Source organism: Epinephelus moara, chromosome 10 (assembly GCF_006386435.1).
Source record: "Epinephelus moara isolate mb chromosome 10, YSFRI_EMoa_1.0, whole genome shotgun sequence".
In the NCBI taxonomy this organism is placed as follows: Eukaryota; Metazoa; Chordata; class Actinopteri; order Perciformes; family Serranidae; genus Epinephelus; species Epinephelus moara.
The window spans coordinates 16,520,502-16,541,506 of record NC_065515.1 but is presented as its reverse complement, the minus strand read 5'-3'; the positions used below and the strand labels follow the sequence as shown (position 1 = coordinate 16,541,506).

At 41.4% G+C, this 21,005-nt stretch overlaps 1 protein-coding gene across 1 annotated transcript in view; it reads right to left on the bottom strand.

Annotated features, from left to right (window-relative positions):
- The window catches only part of insrb (insulin receptor b), a 98,740-nt gene that overhangs the window by 56,756 nt on the left and 20,979 nt on the right, over positions 1-21,005 (bottom strand). Inside the window, exon 2 of the mRNA XM_050055974.1 lies at positions 15,561-16,109. Coding sequence (XP_049911931.1) covers positions 15,561-16,109 — 549 coding nt within the window. The remainder of the gene's footprint in view (positions 1-15,560; positions 16,110-21,005) is intronic.

Genomic DNA, 21,005 nt, shown 5'->3' with positions numbered 1-21,005 from the left:
GTGTGCACTGCCAGGTAAGTACATAGTGTACGCAATGCAAAGTAAGTGTATTAACGGAAGTATCGCAATTAAGACAAACTTAAGAGTTCGTCATCCTTTTGTGTATATTCTAAATCTACTTAATCTGACATTAGTCTATATTTTAAACTTTACAAACTGAAGCGTGTGTGTGCATAAGAGAGTCTCTTTATGCTCAGGAAATACAACGATACAGATAAATTCCTACTGAGAATCAAACATTTTTGCATAGTTCTCGATTTATCTCTTTATCTCTACACATCTACTTTGAACCAAAGCTTAAATGATAAGCTGATTGCCAGAAAACCATGAAATTTTCATGAAAAAATGCCAAACATTACCTGGTTCCCACTTATAAAATGAGAGCATTTGATGCATTTCTTCGTCTTATGAGATAGTAAATAAATATCTTTGGGGTTTGGACTGTTGAACACATGAAACAAAACATTTGATAGCAACATTTTATAGATTAAACTATCAGCTATTTAAACACAAAAGTAATCGGCAGATAAATCAAAAATTAAAAAGTCTTAGTTGCAAGACCAACTTTGAGCCACTGTCTTCATCTCGAGGTGACACACCCCTCATTCACACACACAAGGAGACACAAACACAGCAGCTTGCAATAACACATACAGTATGTCTCTGTAGCCAAAACTGTGCAGGAAAGAAAACAGAGGAGAGGAAGAGTTATAGTCACTAAGCAGTCACAAATTACAGATGAAAACTGCGCCTTACACAAACAAAAAAACTGAATTCACACTTTTGCCAAGAACACAAGAGCTGTGGACAAACATGTTGCAACCAATCGCACGCTGAGTAACTCAGACGCGCACCAATCGCAGGCGCACACACTGCCGGGGCGGCCATCTTTAGTAACAGGAGCCAGGGCTGACAAGTTTGGTCTATCATTTTGAGGCCCAGAAATTCCTGCATGTCTGCATACCACAGCGCGAGGGGAAGGAAGAGGGGGAGAGAGGGAGAGCACAAAGCAAAGGAACAGAGGGACAGAAAGGAAAAAAAGGAGAAGGGAGGGAGTGCAGAGGGAGGAACTTTCACATAAGGTGGAGCAACAGGGAAGAGAAATGGAGAGAGAAAAAGAAAGAGGCAGGGGAAGACCATTTGTTCTCTTTTTCATCACACTGTTTCAGCGACGACTGATGCTTTTTGCAGGTTTTTCTACACGACTAGACGACTAGACATCCCTACCATGTTGGTAAAATTATGAACTGAACTCATCCCTCATGAGGGCAACAGGGCCGTCAAAGTGTAGTGAGGAGGAGGAGAGATGGTGAAGAGCAGGGAATGCATGAGCATGAATCTTCTACTGTTCAATAAAGATACTGTACTGTGAGAGAGATAGCAACAGCAGCCATTTTTACTGTGGGCTTACAACCCTGTCACCACTCTGGTATCATTATGGGATGCATTTAGGCAAAAATAAAGATTATCATGGCATTTTATATCTGTTTTGCAAATATATATTACCACTCAAGCTATCACGAAGAGAGTGAAGATGACATAGGTAGCCGAGGGACTTCATAGGCCTTAATGTTTTTACAACATCGCTTTTCTACTACAGGACCGTTCAGGCATGATCGGGACAGACGAGTGGAGGGGCAGAGTGTTTTGAGACAGCAGCAGGAGTGAGGCCAGGCGTTCAGCTGAAGCAACAACTGATAGAAAAAGGAAAAAATGAAATAAATATTTAGTAAAAGAAGTAACTTTTTGTTTTTAAGGATGGTCAAACATGCGCTGCAGCTTCAGTATTTAGATTACAACATCAGCCTGCGACGAAATTTAAAGCTGACGGTTTCACAACCTCATGCTGTGACCTCCACTCAACCCTTGTCCATCACCTAAACCAGGGTTCATATCTTCATATCCTGTGACACACACAGACTGTTGGCACCGAGATTCCTGGTTATTTATCTGAAGAGTTAGGTTCACTCATATGTGAATGTCACCCTGTGTCGCTTCAGTGTAAACATTTCTTATCGGGTTTGTTTCACTACAGATTCTACAGATTTCTTCTACTAGCTCCTGATAATGCTACAAGTCTCACAAAAGCAGCACAAGGGTGCAGGTCGGAGGAAAGTACCTGTACAGCAAATTAAGTAACAGATTCAGACCGAACTGGGTGCTGCAATAACAAAATGCTTCATGACACCACTTCCTGACTACATGAGATACTAGATTTCTTTATAAGATATCTTACAACAACATTAAATGCCAAATCTTGCCCCGGGTGGTCCAGCTGGGGGAGACACCAACGAGAAAAAAATATTTACACTCATCAAAACTTCATTACAGACTACTGAGCAGCAAGCGAGACTTTAAGGACACTTCACCATTTTAAATCGCTTCCGGAGCTGGCAGATATCTAATCAGATATGACATTAATAAGGTTTTATGTACAGTATCCTTGATAAATAGGATTTTATGTATAGATTTGAGCGGTAAAGAAGGTCTGTAGGGTTATGAAGAGGAGGAAGAAGAAGCATATCTCCCTGTGTGTTCCTGCTGCTAGGCAAAAACACTATGAACACACACCTGTCCATGTTCCGCATCGGCACTTCCTGTCTTTGTGAGCCCTCCTGGAATGTATGTGTACGCATGTGTATGCACGTACGCATCTACCCCCCAATCCTCTACTGACTCACCTCTAACCTGGATGGGTCAAGTAAAGGTCACATTCTCCCAATAATGCGCCCCTGCATGTGTCCACCCCCCCCCCCCAATAGACAGAGGTTCTCTGGACTGCACCATTACAGCCTGCACAGGAGTGGTGGTCACCATCAAAGCTCAGTTCAGTGAGAATTATGCTCCTTTCCCAGACACTTAACACATTCTGGGTTGGGCCGGACTCTCCGGAGGGTGCTGTGTTTTTCTGCACTGAGAGAAACCTGTTAAATGGTTCACGGAAAAGAGTTCTCGAAAGTCAAGGACACGACTTTCGGCGAAGTGAGCTGAGTCTGGACACAAGTGCATGGAAAGAGTTGGGTTTGGAAGCAACTTTAAGGATGGGGAGGTCACTTGAGGATAAACAAGTTCAATTCAGGAAGAGCAAGTTTAGAAACACAAAGTTGATTTCCAGCACTGATTTCTGAGAGCTTCCTTTAGCACACGCATGTTTTTAAGATTTAAGAAACAGCAGTGTCTTTTTAACCAAACTAGGGAGTACACATGCTGAAAACATAAAGAAATAATAATCAGAGAGCATACGAATCATTTTCCTAAGTTAGGTGCCAGATAAGCTTGAACTCCACATCTCGCACACCAGCACGAATACATTCCCAACCTGTGGGAAATACTGCTTTCCCAAGAAGCTGATGTAACAACAAAATTCTTGAGAATTTCAAATGTCCAAACATCCCTCCCAACCCCCTTCAGCTGAGCCGGTGTACCACCTCAAAGCCACCCATGAAATTCCAAGTATTTGACGGAGCATGAGCATAACATATTCCAAATACAGTACATACTAGTAGCTGTGGTTACAGACTATGTTAAGCCTCTAACACGCGGTTCTGGACTCATGTATGCATGAACATACACAGCTACACACAGCTTATTTGCTGCACTGAAGCAGCAGTGTTGTTCCCCTTTACAGTCAGTTAATGATGTACAGGTAGGAACTGTGTGTGTTTTGACTCAGTTACAAAACATCACATCACTTTGTGCTGATGTTTTTTATAGAGGGACTGTTATAATAAACACCACAATAAACACTTTTATTATTTTCTTTCACTCATAAAAGATTAAAAATCTTAAAACTGTTTATTGCAGGCTTCAGATTTCACATGTCATGTATATTTCTAAATTAGGAGCAGTGAAACCAATAATACTGTATATAATATAATCCTGTGCATGTATCCATGAATGACCTGTGTAAGTTTGATGACCCTGTCAGTGATACAGTATTGACTTTATTGTTAGGAGATACTGTTGCAGGTATGAGGAGGGTTCGGTCACGACAAACATGAGGTGGCAGGAATCTGCTTGGCATGAATCAATAATAAAAATTGATCACAAAAAATGCTGCCACGTGCACTATCCATTTTGACACAAAGAGATTCATAGGACTGTATTGGCAAGAATCTAGCGACACGATACGTATCATGATATTGCAATATATTGCGATACTGTAAGCAAAGCAATATACTGCATTTTTTTTAACTTATTTATAGGAAAGCCTATATTAGTAAAACAAATTTAAACTAAAAATTCCTGCAGGATTTTTTAGACAAATAAATTAAGACAATAAAAAAATTAACAAAACAAAACAAAACAATTAAAAATCAGAGTGTTTCTGAGAATCGATACAGTATCACGAAACATGATATCGCGATACTCAAGTTTATCAATGTTTTCTTACATTCCTACAAAGTCATGATGAATAAAAGTGCTATGGTATCTAATTTCTCAAAAAGAAGGGGGCTTTATGATCAGAGGACTCAGATCAGATTCGGTGGGGCGTCACAGGTACAGCGGGTCACCCACTAATCAGAAGATCGGCGGTTCGATCCCTGGCTTCTCCAGTCTGCATGTCAAAGTATCAGCTGTACTTAAACGAAAGTACAACGTTCCCGGTTGTCCTGTTAGGACTGGACCAAGTTGGAATAATGCTGCAACATGGGGGTAAAGTCTTCACTATCACAGGAGGAATCGGACACTAAATCTAATGCTTTTTAGGACCTTTTAAGATGAATTTTAACAATTTTTTGACTGATTTTTGGACAAATCATCTTCTTATTCAAGCCCTGAGGGTAAGCATAAAGATAGATAGGTAATATATATATGTGGTTCTGTGCTGAAGTAGGTTTTAGAAATGTGGAAGAGTTTGACACATTTTGACAAAAAGACAATAAAAGATAGATAAATAAAATTATATAAAATATTTGTGGTAATTAGGACCTTACAAATTTAAGACTATTTAATGACTTTGAAGGCCTAATATTTCTAAGATTGAATTTAAGTAATATCAAGACTTTTTAAGGCCCTGTATCGAGTGTGAATGTGTGTATCCGTGTGTGTAGTGTTGATGTCAGAACTGGAAGCAGGCAGTCATCCGATCTGGCCAAACACCTGAAAACAATCCTCCGAGCAGAGGGAGGGTCGTGTTCTTTTCCTCCCTCAAACACAAACACTTCATGCAATCCTTGCAGCAGCTCACCTCTCATCTCAGCTGCCTGTATTCTAATTTCTGACAAACTGATTCACGACCCTGGGGTTTGCGTTTGCTTGGAGGCTTGCAAAGCCATTAATGAAATAAACATTTGCTGCACTGTCAGAGCTTGGCATTTCTGTTAAAGGGCTGTGGATCTAGAGAGCTGTGATCCATTCATCTAACTTCTCTTTCCTTTTATTTTCTCTCACATGTAAATAATATCCCCCCCACCACCCCCCTCCAACCCCACTCTCTGCGCCCGCCAGCCTTCCCCCCAGGGCCCAGTTGTACAGCTCGGCAGTAGGAAGTGTTCTGGACAAAGGCAGGAAGTAATGAGGAAGTCCTTTCAGACAGCTCAGGCAGTAACAACCACTTGCCTGCCAACATGCTTTCCTCCACAGCTCACACACAGATTCTCAAACATCAAACCACTCGTGCACAGAGGGAGTCAAACCATCACCCTCATCAGGAAGGTGTAACAGTCTCCTTATCAATATCCCCTTGTGCTATGTTAACACGAGTAACATGAGTATCCTGAAAGCATGCAAAAGAGAAAGGCATTTAGAGATGAGGAATGACTCTCGCCTTCTTGATACTTAAAAAAAAAAACATAGTGCGGCAACAGTAGCTACACATCTTGTTCCAGCATGTTGGTATCCTCAGAAGCCCCCATCCTCTCCACACTATAGGCTACTTACATCTCTACCAGCAGCCAATCCCCTGTTAGAATAGTGGGCAGCAGTGTCATCGTGCTCCACTTAGCCTTGTGTGTACGTTTGTGCTCCACTTGGCCCGGCGCACAAGTGTGTATTTATTGTGCATGTGTCTATCTGAATGTGTACTGTTACAATTGCGTATGTGCTGTTTGTGCGCGTGTGTGTGTGTGTGTTTAGAGCAGGATGTGGGAGTGCCCGTCCATTGATGAGCTGGAGGAGAGAGGAGAGAGAGTTTTCCAGATCCCCTGGGGCGCTCGGCTAGCACTGCCTGCCTGCTACTGCACTCGCTGCACGAATAGAGCGGGTAGAGGGAAATACACACACACACACATGCACATACATAACTGATGCCAGCTTATCAAAGTTAATTTGGATTTGTTAACAAGGATGCAAGCTGCCAGGAAGGAAAACACAAGAGCACGATTACTAACTCTCCCTCTCCATCTGTCTGTTTCTATCCTCCCTTCCCTCCTTTCTTCCCCTCTCTTTCAGTTTTTGTCTCTTCCTCTCACTCCTTGTCCCTTATAAGATATTCATGGTAATTCAAACACCAGCGAGTGAGTGTATGTGTGTGTTGATGTAAGGCAAGCCACCACGGAAAAGCTTTAACTATCACAAATGGACAGCATCAAAGAGGAGCTTGTCTGTGTCTATAGCAATAAATGAGAGAGAGAGATGAGAACAAATGTACGCAGCTCTCTATCTTCTGTGTGTAAGAGTGTCTCACTATCGGGATCACATCACTTGTAATTCACTTTACGCGGGACCTGGAATGGAGAAGGAAACTGGAAACAATTCAAATACCATCATTCAAGCGTTCCCTCCCTACTTTTTCCTATTTGAATGAGCAGAAGGACGACTGAAGGTTCACGTTTTTCACTTCGGGGCAGAGAAAAAAACTCTCATAAGGAGTTTTGAATCACAAATCATGACAATATATCATGATAAATAAATCGGCAGAGGCAGATGGCCGCTCACCACAGAGTCTTGGTTCTGCTTGTGGTTTCTGCCTTTCAAAAGGAAGTTTTTCCTCGCCGCGGTCGCACAACAGAGGGAAATAATAAGTGCTAGCTCTTGGTGGGAATTCCTTTGAATTGTTGGGTCTCTGTAAATTAAAAGAGTATGTCTGTATGTGCTCTATGTAAAAAGTGTCCTGAGATAACTTCTGCTATGGTTTGGCCGTCTATATACATGAAGCTGACTTGGCTCGGCTATTATCAGGGCAAATAACCGTAACTGTAACTGATAATAAAGCCCTAACTCCAACTCTGATGTGAACTTGCGTGCGTCAGACTCTCTCAGGTCCGACACCTTACTATATGACCCTAAAAAGGCATGTTAGACAGATGCCCATACTATTTTTATCCTATATGAGCAGTACTGTACTTTCCTTTCCTCTTACTGTGCACAAGTTCGTTAACTGTAAAACAACTTTCCACTTCCAAGCAGCCAAGTTAATTCCAGTGAGGGAGAAGACAGCGAAGGATAGCGTTTCTAGCTCGTGTCCCCTCTCACTGTAGAAGCATCTGTGTCAAAGTTCAAGCGGCCTCAGGGCTCCGGAATGCGATTATTTACTCGCCTTTAACGCCAATTTTTAGATGCGGTGAGACAAGTGTGCAAATATGCCCTCGAGGATTACTGTATGTATTTTGTTCTTGTCTTTGTCGTTTACCCTACGCAACTGTTGATCACCAGAGGGAAAGGTAATTAGTGTGTTTGTGCCTGTGTGATGGAGTCAGGTGATTGATATACAGGAAAAACAACAAGCCCTCTCCTCCAGACGGAGGCTCTGGAGTCGAGAGCAGTGACTCAGTGTAGGTGCAAAGGTTGTCGCTTCAAGCATTTGGATGTGCACAATGCCAATTCTAACTCTCGTGACAGTTCTGAATGCATATGTAGACATTTATAGTCGACAATATGTACACTTTATTTATAATCTGAACATCATTTTGACAGGGCAGCTCTCTCTGTCTGCTGCAGAGAGAAATAGTTGGGTGTTATCAGCTTAGAAATGTTTTTTTAATTATGACCGAAAGCTTAAAACTTTATGAAAACTGTGTTCCTATTTCTCAAAATACTTGTATAAAGTATCTCAGGTGTCAAAACTCAGGTATCATATCAGCGTTTGTATCAAACAACATCAAATGATACTCAAAACAATGAAGCTATTACATACAGTCGTCCCTAACATGAACACACACGTGCAGAAATGATGCAGTGTTTCCTCACTACTGAGACTCGTGAACGCCCCTTACAGAACGCCGTAACACTCCTGCACTATCAGGCAGTCTGTCCCTTTGTGTTTCTGTCCTTGTGTTCCCTGTGTCACCGAGTGCTAAATGGCTAATTAAGTACAGCAGCTTCAGGAAAACTCTTTCATTTACTTCTCATTAGAAACAACTGCAGAAACTGAACCAAAGAAAGACAGGAGAGAATAAGAGATCGAGAGGAGTGAGTGTGGAAGCAGCCTGAACGCAGACTCTTTTACACCCCAATTAAGAGGCCGGGCCGGCTGAGTGTTTTTGTTTGGTTGTGGGTGCAGGCCAACAGCACGCTTCATTGAGCGCCTCCATCCTTAATACTGTCATTTTCTTTCTCTCTTAGCCTCCTCTAGCTTGGCCACTTGCCACTCTGGCAAAAAGTGAATGTGTGTGTGTGTGTGTGGTTTTTGAGTGTGTGTCTGTGTGTGTACCTGGGAGCCACACTTGAAACTTGACTTGTTTGTTTTGCTCTGTTTATTTTGCTTTGCCCAACCCCTTCTCTTCCCCTCCTGGCCTCCTCATCTGGCCCTCATCTTATCCACACCAACTATCCACTTTCATTTGATAGCACAAGAAATTGGTGACAATTTTCCATGAATACCCACTGAGTATTATATTGTAATCCAATAAATACCGATACTTTTTAACAGCAACATATATGGATATTAAACGAATGGTTCAGCATTTAGGAAAGGAGTTTTTCGTGTAGTTGTTCTGACTTAAACCGGAAGACAGATATCAATCTCATTACTGTCTGTCAGGAAACCTTAAGCTTAGTTTAGCCTGAAGACTGAGAGGAAACAATATAATCTGTACAAAAAAAACAAAGTGCAAAAATAATTTTGTCCTTTCACTCGAGGTCATGTGCAGGACTACTTTTTGGCAGAGACCAGTGAGTTCAAGGAGTCTTTTCAGTATTTTGAATAAAAAATTCCCTCTTTGACTTTGTTCACATTCAGAGGATATGTCCTGGTACTTTCATGTAGATCTGGTGCCGGGACATAAACATAAAATACAGAAATAAACATAAAACACACCTACCAGAACTAAGATATCGACTTGATTAGGCAAACTCACATGGCTAAATCGACAAATGGCTCTCTCAACATAACATGTGGGCAAAATGTGAGTGTCGTCAGATGTTCATTACCACTCACAGAGTACAGCTGCTCCGTGGATATAAAGTTTCAGTTCCTGAGAATAACATAAAGTACTGTAAACACCATGATGTTTCATTTTCAATTCTCCTCACGCTCCCTTTCCTCTGCTCAACCCCTCCTGTGCTTTCTGTCTCAGTCTCTGTTTTTACAAAAGCTCGGACGTTACTTGAATGTCTCTTAAACGCCCATATAATGAAATTAAATTCCCGTTCCCAGTAGAGAGGCCTGCTCAGAGCTGGGCAGTCCGACCCGTGTTCAACTCTGGTCAGTAGGAGGGTCACAAAGCCACGCCGAATGACGCACGCCAACCCATTTAGATCGACCACCAGTGCAGGTTTAACCTGTGTGACGGTCTGAAAGTTGTATGTGTAATGAAAAGAGGGCATTTTCCCACTGTGGCTTTTGTCACTGGGAGGTGAAGCTGTGACTCTAAGTGCTGGTGTGTGTGTGTGTGTTTGTTTGTGTGCCTGAAAACAATCGCAGCAAACAACAAAGCACGTAGGCGCAGGCGAAGTGAACTTTGACCTGAAAAGCTTTCTCTGCTCCTGCTTGTTTGAGTGTGTTTTTGTGTGAGTTGTGCAAGCACAGTGCTGGCTGGTGTCTGTGAGGCTGAACACAGTGTGCCGGGCCTCAGCAACAGACAGAGCCTTATCTAAACAGGAGATCGACTGTTTGCTCCCATTCCCTCTTTCTCTCATCTGTGAATATTACCCTTACTTCCTCTCTATCTCGACTTTTTTCTCTCTTTACCTCCCATTTGTTAATCCAGTCCTCGGTCTTGTGTGCTTGCTTTCCAACTAGCAAGCTGCCTTTGTGTGCGTCTACTATCCATCTGTCTGTCCTCTGTAAATAGCGCTGTGTCTCGTTTAGAAGTTCACCCTTCTTCTATTCTTCTTATTGCGCACAAATGCTTTTAAAAAAAATGGGAATAAATAAAATAAGAAGTACACTACTACTTTCATATCAAAACAAAACCACTACGTTCGAAGACAGTAAAGAGCCTAAGACGGATCACATTAATCAAAATTGTCATTTAACTCATCCTGGGTGCATCTTGTGCAAACGTGTGCTTGTGCTGAGGTTGTATCCACATGCCTACACATCAGGTCTGTCTCATTTAAAAGCAGGTGCCGGTGATCCATGAACCCCGCTGATCTCAGACCTGACAACTTTCCCCTTCTCTTCATTTTCTTGCCAATGCTGTATTTCAACACCGTAGCAAACATTTTTTTACACTTGTGATCCTTGACTGAGAAATAATTATTTTCACTCTCTGTTTTCCATTGGGACATTCATCTGCAGGGTCAGCTGCAGAAGGGCACGTGTGGAACAGGTAGGAATTCACCGCTCAAAGACATTTCAGCTGCTTCAGTCCACAGAATTGTCCACATAGAAAAACTAACTTGTGATTCAAGGATTTTAGTGTATTTAAAATTTGATGCCTTAAAAAAGAACAGCATCTATGACATAAATTGGGAATTTCTGATGCCCTGCGCTACAGCACAACACAGCCTGCATACAGCAGACTACAGTCCTTGATCGAAATGCACTCTACCGTTGTCCAGAGGAAAACAAGCAACCACCAACATTCAATCAGGCAACGAAGCCACAGTAACTGCTGACAGCTTGTAAAAGCTACGAAAATTGCAGCCTGAGTGCACTTGACAAAGCCTACTACTGGACTGACCTCCACACCCGAACAGCTACCTGCACAAAGTTGTAAATATAAAGGAGGCACATACGCACAAAACACGTGTGTGCATCACACACACACTCACACACACATACAAAACAGAGAAAATCACACTGGGCAATGAATGTCAAATCTCATACACTATCCAGGCTGTTTGGATTGCCAACAAGTTACTTAACGGCCCTGCACAGTTAAACATGACATGTCTTGGTTCACACACACACACTCACACACTCGCAGTGGTTTTCCTGCTTGTAAGGAGCATGTGTAAGATCAGAGGAATGCAGGCTCTCCCTTGGCTCTTACCTAAGGCAACTGGAACCCTGTAAAAACACAACAAAAACAACCCCACAGTTTCCACTCACACATAAACTTTAATGCCCCATCTAATGTTCCTCCGCCCTGCGCCCGCATCTTTGGTGCACACGCACACGTGTGTATGTGTACATCCAAGTTCGACTGACTGTGAGTTTTCATTCACAGAAGCCCTAATTAAAGATCCGAGAGTTTCTTCACGCCACCACCCAGCACGTGTTTCACTGTATATCACTGCACAAGCACCCAAGGGAAACAAGACATTTCTCCTTCTTGATGTTAACATTTCACATCCTTTTATCTCATGTGGGGCTGAAACATGCCTGCATAACAATACGCTGCGTAAAAGTGGTGTTAAACAGTTTTAAAAACTCACTGCTAATCATATATTGTCACTATGGTCATTGTTATAATTGCTGTCACACTAATAATACTTTTGTTTGTATATTATTTGAATCTAAAACAGCCCTGATTTGAGAAAAGTAAGGTTTGGCTGCTGTGGACTAAAAACATGGACAAGTTGAACTGTGGCTCTCACCACCAGTGGGAACATGTACTTAAGCACACATACATCAAACACAAACGGACACCCGCAAGCATTTACAGTAAGTGTACACATATCATCCCTGTGTGTAGCCTCCATACACACACACACACACACACACACCCACACACACACACACTCACTCACTCACTCACTCACTCACTCACTCACCCCGCCGCGGGGGCAGACAGCCATTGCATCATGTTCTAGAAATGGCTCCTGCTTTGACACACAGCTCTTGACTAAACTGGAGCCTGTCACGTGACGCAGAGCACAGCGTCATACCTGCTCCCCTGGTCTATCCGCAGCAAAGGAGACATGAACGCACATGTACAACAAGTTGTTTGATGTACTGTGCACCCACTTGTGTTTATCAGCTGACATTCTTTTTGTTAATGGTCGGGGAGTTTGTCTTTGAAATCGAGTCTACGGCTCGTAGTTATCAAACTTATAAGATTAACACTTACTCAACACAGGAGTAGAAAAAGTTCTTGAAGGTAATTTAGTACCAGACAGTGACGATGCATGGGAAGTGGAAAAAGAAAAGAGAAAAAGTGGTGTAACATCCTGTCAAATGTTCAAATAAAATGCAAATAACAGGCTAAAATTACCACCACTTCTGAATTATGCATACTCCTTCAGTTAATGTTATCATTCATTCTGACCAGCTACTTCAAAACACGTCCCAGACAGATGTGTGCTCACCTCTGTCCTGTACTGCAATCATTTAAGATATACTTTTAAACAATTTAGAGGACATTTGGTGCTCTCTTAAATTTGAAAGTATTTCTCAGTCAGCTTTTATAATCTTACCCTTAATTCCAAAACTTTTTCTTTGATAAATACAGACTCAGGTTCTGCACAAGTATCAATGACCAACGTGTTTCTTTTCATTTCCTAACATTTGAATTTTGCGCTCTTAACTGACCAAGTCCTGACCCCTTAGTTACTGTGACTGGACAGTAGGGCTGCCACAATTAGTCGACTAATCGATGACTAATCGATTATTAAAATAATCGGTGACTATTTTACTAATCGGTTTGAGTCATTTTTCATAGAAAAGTACTATAAAAGTACCCCAAAATACTCTTACTGCAGCTTCTTACATTCAGATATTGGCAGCTTTACACACTCTCCCGTGACAGTGAACTAAAACCCTTTGGCGTGAGTATGAAACAAGACATTAGATGACATAATTTTGGGGTTTGGGCGAGACAGACATTTTTCAACATTTTAACACATTTTTCGATAAAATGATTAGTCGACTAATCGAAGAAATAATCGACAGATTAGTTGACAATGAAAATAATCGTTAGTGGCAGCCCTACTGGACAGTAGCCAGTTTCTGGGAGTCAGGCGATAAAGCCTCAAAAAGTCGACAGCAAGGACTAAAGTATGGCATGGAAGGATATATTCACGATGTTAACCTTAATGACCAAGGTAAAACAACGAAAATTGTGGCTTCCCATCAACGAAGAAAAGTGAAGTAAAGAAAGAGGATGAAAAGATGTGTCCCATCCCTTTCCACCGTAAAGAGAGACTAATGTCTCTTTACTGTGGAAAGCTGCATTAGCTATTTTGGGGCAGTACGTAGCCCTACGGAGATAACATAAAGGGACATTAGCCTTGATCTTCTCTGGCTAACGATAATTCATGTCATTTTAAAAATAGGTTAGCATCCAACCTGTCTGTCCTTTTCCAAATCTCTTTCATGTTACCACAGAAATAATGAGAAAGCAAACCTGGCTGACGATGTTGATCAGCCATTAGGCTAATTCCTCTCGATGTAGCTATATGTTAGCTAGCTAATTAGCTAGCCATAGCTAACTCACAATGCAACTGTATACAATGTAATGTGTCCGTAAAGATTTTAAAAATGTCTCCCAACCATATTTTTTAACTGTCTCAAAAATGTGGGTTTCTTTTCAACTGACAACTGTAGCACATAGCATATCTAATTTAACAGGAAAGCAGAAAACTTTAGGTTACTTGCGTAACCCTGGTTCTAACAGTAGCATGAGTGAGATGTCTCACTATGGGTTACACAGGGAGGCATAACCCACAGTGAGACATCGAAACGAATGCTATGAATGAGAACTGACTGAGGTTCTGCCGTGTTTCAGGCTGCTCAACTGTTATTGGAACAGAGTGGGATTTATGTAGGGCTAATTTTATTATGAGAAACTTTTTTAAGAAAGTTTTCCAACACCTGGAGTGCTGGACAACGCAATCTGATGTGTCATTGCTCTTTATCTGTAATGCTACAAATTGATTTACCACACCATTAAAACAAATTGAATGCTGTACACCTTGTCGAAGTCAAAACTCTAGGGCAATGTGTGTGTGTGTAGAGACAGAGGCTGAGACACAAAGAGAGCTATTTCCTGTATTACTTTCCCGACAGTGAGACCTGGCAGAAAATCGAGGAGCCAACATTATATGCGGGCTGCAACAGTCAATGTTAAAGTATAAACATGGCCGAGGTCGTTATGCTTTGAACGCTAGCCTTTCTGTCAGACACAGAGACAGAGGAGAAAAAACAACACAAGCTATAATCGCCTTAAAAAAATAATAAGCATTCTCTCTGTGTGTCTTACAATAGAAGCCATTCTCTGTGTTTATGGTAGGAGAGGAAAGACTGACTGACTGACTGGCCGACATACTGGCAGCTGGCTGCAGCACCAAGCAAACCCACAGCTCGTTTCTACCAAAAGGAGAGAAAATCTGTACAATTTTTAACAAACAAGTGTACTATACCGTTTATTCATGTCCATTGACTCTCTCGTTTTTAACCTTCTTCTGTTCATTGCATTTCTCTTCCTATAATGCCTACCTTTGAGCTTGCAGTTCCCTGACTCAACAATGCAGTTGAGTCATTTCACACATCAAGCAGATCCCGAGCCTGTAATTACAGATCAGTTGCCCACAATGCTCCAGTCAATGAATGCTAATCAGAGGGAGTCCACGACCCCTGGCTTCTGATATTAGGAGCAACCCTACGCATCATGAAAATCATTACATAAACCATTTGGAATGAAAACATCAGTCGTCTCAATTGATTTCTGGGAGGAAAAAAAAATCTCCAGTGCATTTTCTCATTATGTGTCTCAATGGACCACTTTACAATGAACAGCGTGATGGATTCTGGAAAGGTGCTATACTATCATGTCTGTACACAACAGCCAGTCAATATGGAGATTTTTCCACTGCTCCATACGCCAACGTTTAGTCTTTTTTTCCTATTTATCAAAATATCAGGCTGGTTTAAACACCTGACACCGATCAACCCCTCAGGAAAACTTGACACAGCTGCTGAGGTTGTAAACAGGAAGTGTAATGATGCCATAGAGTCAGTTATTAGCTTTGGGCTACAACTTGAGCCCTTGGTTTTACTCTGTATTATTTTACACTTTGACAAATAAGAACCATGCCAATTTAGCTATTAGCAGTTCCTGTTTGCAATGTAGCCAAGGATGTAGGATTCTCAGGCAAGTTCTGGGTTTATAAGGAGCGTCTTTTTCTATGACTATCAAGCAGAGTTATGGACGGTTATTTGCAATGAAAGTGAGCGATAATGATCCTCGCTTGTAAGTCAAACTGAATCTAGAAATATGGGAGTGTATGAGGGAAAAAAACAGAATAAGCTCTTCACTGCTAAAAGCACATTAACACACATATACACTTACTTCTCTGGCAGTGGTTCTGTGACCAGCATCGTCCCCTGAAGTGTCCGTTGATGGTGTTCTGTGGGCAGATGGTCTGACCTTGAGCCGTGCCGGGACACACGTCCCCACACTCTCTGTCATTCTTATTGGCCACGATGAAGTTGTCCTCCACCGAGTCCAGGATCTTGGACCAGTCCAGGGTGGCCAGGTAGCACAGGTCCGGATTCTTCTCGATCCTCACGGCGCCCCGGGTGATATTCATGAGGCTGTGCAGGCCCACCTCCTTCAGCTGCAGCATCTCATAAATCACAAGAGCGTAGTTGAAGAAGAGGTTGTTTCCGCGGATCACCGTGAGGTTGGGGAAGAGATCGCCGAGGGCCTCGAGGCCGTAGACCCTGAACAGCAGCACATAGTCAGTCACAACTCGCAGCTTCGGGTAGCTGAGACCTCGGAAGTCCTCAGCCTTGGTCTTAAACATGAGCAGAATCTTCAGGTGGCCCTCGATGATGGTGCAGTTCTCCAGCGACTGGAGGTTGGTCACATTGTTCCGGATGTCCTTACTCTGGCAGACTAGAAGGATAAAGAGGGAGGGAGATGTCAGAAACAATAATAAGCAAGTCATACAACACAAGTGTTTTGAAATAGTTCCGTTAATGTTTACAATAGGTTTTTTTAGCTTTGCCCTGCCTCTCATTTATTCATCTAAAATAAATTTACACCAGGGAGCTGCCCATTAAAAACACAGCTCTGCTAGAACAATTTACATCAGACAACAGTTCCAGAGCACATCAGCAAATGTGTATTTACACTCAGTTGTCAGGTTATTAGGAACACTTTGCTACAGCCCTGGAATAAATCCCACCATCATGAAAGTTATAAGGTTCCTCTTTGCTTAAACTGTTTCAGAGTGGAGTTACCCTGCATTTATGTGTCAGAATAATCAGAAAAATAAGTTCCTGACTGGGAAATTTCATGTGATCATGCCCGAAAGTCATCGGAAACTTTGGTACACAAGTTGCAGAGTTAACGTCATATATGCAAATGTTCGGTTGATGGTAATTAACTGTATTTTTTATTCACGTTTTGCATGTCAATTTGCTGCACACATGTAATTTGTAATATTGTTTGAGGTTGTAAGTGTTACCATGTGGAGTGGGTTATTTGAGTTATTTGAGTAGTTGTTGAGGATGTACTGGTGCAGCAACAAGTCTGAAACAAAATCACTTTTTCATATAGAGCTTCAATCTGTTATTAAGGCATTGTTGCAGCGCTCTGAACGACCAGATACAACACATTTTCTCTGTAGCGTTCATGTTGTTTCCACATTACATCTTAAAGCTCACGAACACAGCAAAGTCAGAGGAACGACATCCTGACTCAGGAAATTGGACCATCCAAAGAGCATGAGAATGCAGCATAAATTCAATGTTTTATTTTGTTTTCCATTAATAAATAAATTGTTTAGCTATTAAAAGGAAATCATGAAACTATCACTATTTGCCATTAAATTGCAAGTTCATCACGTAAGATTAAGTTAAGCATCAAATCCACAGCACTGAGAAGATGGTTTTAGGGTATGTTTGGTAGTAGAAAAATGACTTAAAGATTAACCGACCAAAACAGTAGAAATAGGTTGATATTTTTCTACTGATCGACTAATTAACTGATTCATTGTTTCACATCGCAGTATGAATGGAAAGACATGTCATTCCTTAATGGTGGCTTACAGTAACAGACCAAACAGGCACAAGAGTCCTCATCGATTCGTAACGGTATCAAAACAAGCGGATATGAACATCAACAGATCCGTCTTTTTCCCATTTAAGCCATGAAACCACCAGTGATCTGCATTAAGTAGAGCAGAGCCATTCATGAAACAGCCTCGCTAAAGTCCCCTCTACAATCTGACTGGCCGCAAGCGCTCTCTCCCTCCCTCTCTCTCTCTCTTACACACACACACACACACACACACACACACACACAGTCTCTCTTCTCATTGGCTCCAGCATATTCCTCCAGAGAGGAAATTACTGTATGGCACTGTCTGATCTGAATGAAGCAGACATGAAGGGGTTAACAGAAATGAAGCCTGGAAGCAAAATGCTTATCCATGCTCATTCATACTCTTTAGCTGCTGCACACTGGCACATACACACAAGCCCACATTTGGACCAGCAAATGCATGCACACACACTTACTCACACACACACATCAGAGGAGTGGAGAATTCATTAGGGGACAGTTACTTAAGGAGATGTACAGAGAGAGGAGGCATGCTGCTGTTGCTCACTACAAATAATAAGATACACATTTCCAGTGTATTAAAGTGAGTTAAAGTGAGAAGGAGGGAAGAATGCCTCGTAGTTTAAATAATATAAGATGTGTCTTACAAAATACAATACAAAATATTTCTATTGGTGCCATTAGATCAATAATTTTCATTTCAACTTTTACAAACACAGGTTCAAGTTCCAAAAAGAAAGAGAGCAACAATACTGCTCACACAGCTTGCCAATGCCGTGCAACCATTTTCCTTGAAACCTCACCTTTCTATGAACTGTCCTCCATAAAAAACATCAAGAATGGTGATACAGGTACAGGCACACTCATTAGCCACACTAGGTAGTGGTGAGACATACAATACTAATTTGTTCACATGGCTTAACCATGCATGTGCTGAATCAACCATAGAGGCAGCCATAACGGCCCGAAACAGATGGTTGTTGATGATAACCAACATGTGAGAAGATTGGATTCAAATGCAAGTTGTTAATGAAACGTTACAAACTTGTTTCCGCTACAAGAAACAAACATTAGGCTACTGCTCTGAGTCGTTTACTGGATTATGGTTCTAACACAGAGGATGAGGAAAGAAGGCTGAATGAAATGCAAATAAAAGCAACACTAACTGTTCAAAAAAAGCAGGAAACTAATCAGATTTAGCCTTTAACCCATTTTGTTAATCAAATGTGAATATCTGTCATCAATACAAGTTCAATTTGTACAAACAAAATTATTGAAAAGGGTCCTGCGCTTGTGCATGTAGGGTAAAATGAGCCTCTTATCACAGAAGCGATCTGTCTCCATGTAGTCTGCTGCTTTCAAATCGATGATAGAGACACACACCTGCTAATCACACTCTGTAAGTGTCTTTCATGCATCTTAATGGTGTGAACCCCATCTGCTTGCCACCTTTTGATACTCTTCCCATTTATTACGCACAACCCCCTCTGCCACTTTGCACACGCAAAAAAATAATTAACTGCACCAAAACATGCATCTTAAGAAGAAAGAAAGTCAGAATTCATTGCAGTGGACGACTTGGTTTTATTGAGTTGTTATTGACTGTCGTCATTTCCCAGGTGTAAGCTACCTATTAACTTCCCATTCTGTTAATGGTTAGCAAGACAAACGTCAACAATCCAGGTACAAACTCTGACCAGCAGCACATCAATGGAATGGTTTAAGTGACTTCTTGTAATGGACAGCAGCCAATAAAGCCTGTAATCACTACACTGCCAAATAAAACAGTGTTGTTTACTACAACGGCACGTAATAGAGGTGAGTAACTCAGGTGTGGAAATATGTCAGAGTGGAAAAAATTTGCAAAGTGCCAACCTTATATAAAAATGTCTGGATCAGGAAGAAAAAACATTTTAATATCCACGCAACGCATCAGTGTTTCACGTTATTTCAAGCAAGATATGTAAATTATCTCTGTGAATGTGTCTGATACCATTGAATAAATCAGAATAAAATAAAATGAGCTTCACAATTCACTCGTCTATTATCCAATAATATTTTTAACTGAAGAGAAACATACACGCGATACCAAGACTGAATGTCCAAATCTTATTTGCCTCTGTAGGACACCTAACAAAAGAGTAATGAAACATAGGCAGGTATGTTGATAACAGTTATCGTATTTGACATGGTGACAAAACCTTTCAGATAAAAGGAATTGTGCAGGTGAGATATTAAACAGTGGCTATCAACTTTACTCCTCTGTACACAAGTGCAGCCATGCTGTTATTCATTCAGCTTTACACTGGTCAACCAGTAGCTAACAGGACATCCAAATGTCTTCATATTGGTCAGGGTGACCCACCAGCAACTTGAGGACAAATACAGAGTAGGGATGCATGATAATATCAGCACGTCATCAGTACTGGTCGATATTGGCTTTAAAATGAACTATTGGAATCAACCACCATGCACAATATGATGTTAATTCCACTGCAGAAGAGGCCTGATGATCATTTAAATTAGATGGGGAAAAAAGAGGATATATCGATATCGGTATTGGTTATCGGCTTATCAGTTGTTACATATTAGCATATCGGATATCAGCAAAAAATATCATGCATCCCTAAATTAAAGTGTATAAAGATACTTACAAATAGGACTGAATTAGTGCAAATACATCATCATAAGTGATGCAAGACTTGAGACAGATACCCCAGATGGACTGAAACGTTTAGGGGCCGTACACATGCCACGTTTTTTGTGCCTTCAAATTCATTGCTTTCAATGTAGACATGCAACAGACATGCTCAAACACCGGAGCAGTGCAGTCATGGCGCACACACATTCCCAAGCACCCATTTACAGGGCGCTACTGCTGTGCTCTGAGATAGACCGAGTTCAACTTTTGGAATGCAGCAGCATGCACAGCATGTCATGTGACGAGGAACAACCAATCACAGCCGACAGATATCTTTCCTTTCTTCCATAAATATCAGTCAGTGATAAATACGGAAAAGTTGATCATTTTGGTGCAGAGCTACCATAGCTTTACATCTGTCTTATGGATGACAGGCCTACACACTTATAAAGAAGATCAACTCTGCACTCAAGATTTCAGGTAAACGGGCTATGGTACCATGCTTGCTGAGGTTGCTTTCCTCAGTCGCAACCTCCCGCAGCGCTCTTGAAAGCTGGCACAAAAGAAGTGCCCTCACTTTTTTCGAGGTGGTTAAAGACACGGCATGTGTACGGACCCTTATATCCCCATTTCCGAAACAATGTAGCAGAGCTTCGACCGATGATGCCGCCAGTTTACTGGAATTTTAAACCAGCCTTTGTCTTGCAGATGTACTACGTCAATACCTTTCTAATCAACATAGTTCTGTAAAGTGTAGAGCTGCAACAACTAGCCTACTTGATTAGTTGCCAATTACTGAATTAATAGGCAACTAATTTGATGAATTGATGAATCAGGTTAAGTAGATTTTTAAAGGAAAAAAAAAGTAAAAATACTTGTTTTTTAGCTTCTTAAATGTGATTTTTTTTTCTGGTTTCTTCACTCCTCTATGACAGTGAACTGAACATCTTTAGATTGTGGACAAAACAAGACACTTAAGGACGTCATCTTGAGCTTATCAGAATCAGAATCAGAATCAGAAATACTTTATTGATCCCCGAGGGGAAATTATTTATGTTACAGGTGCTCCTTGCAAGAGAGGA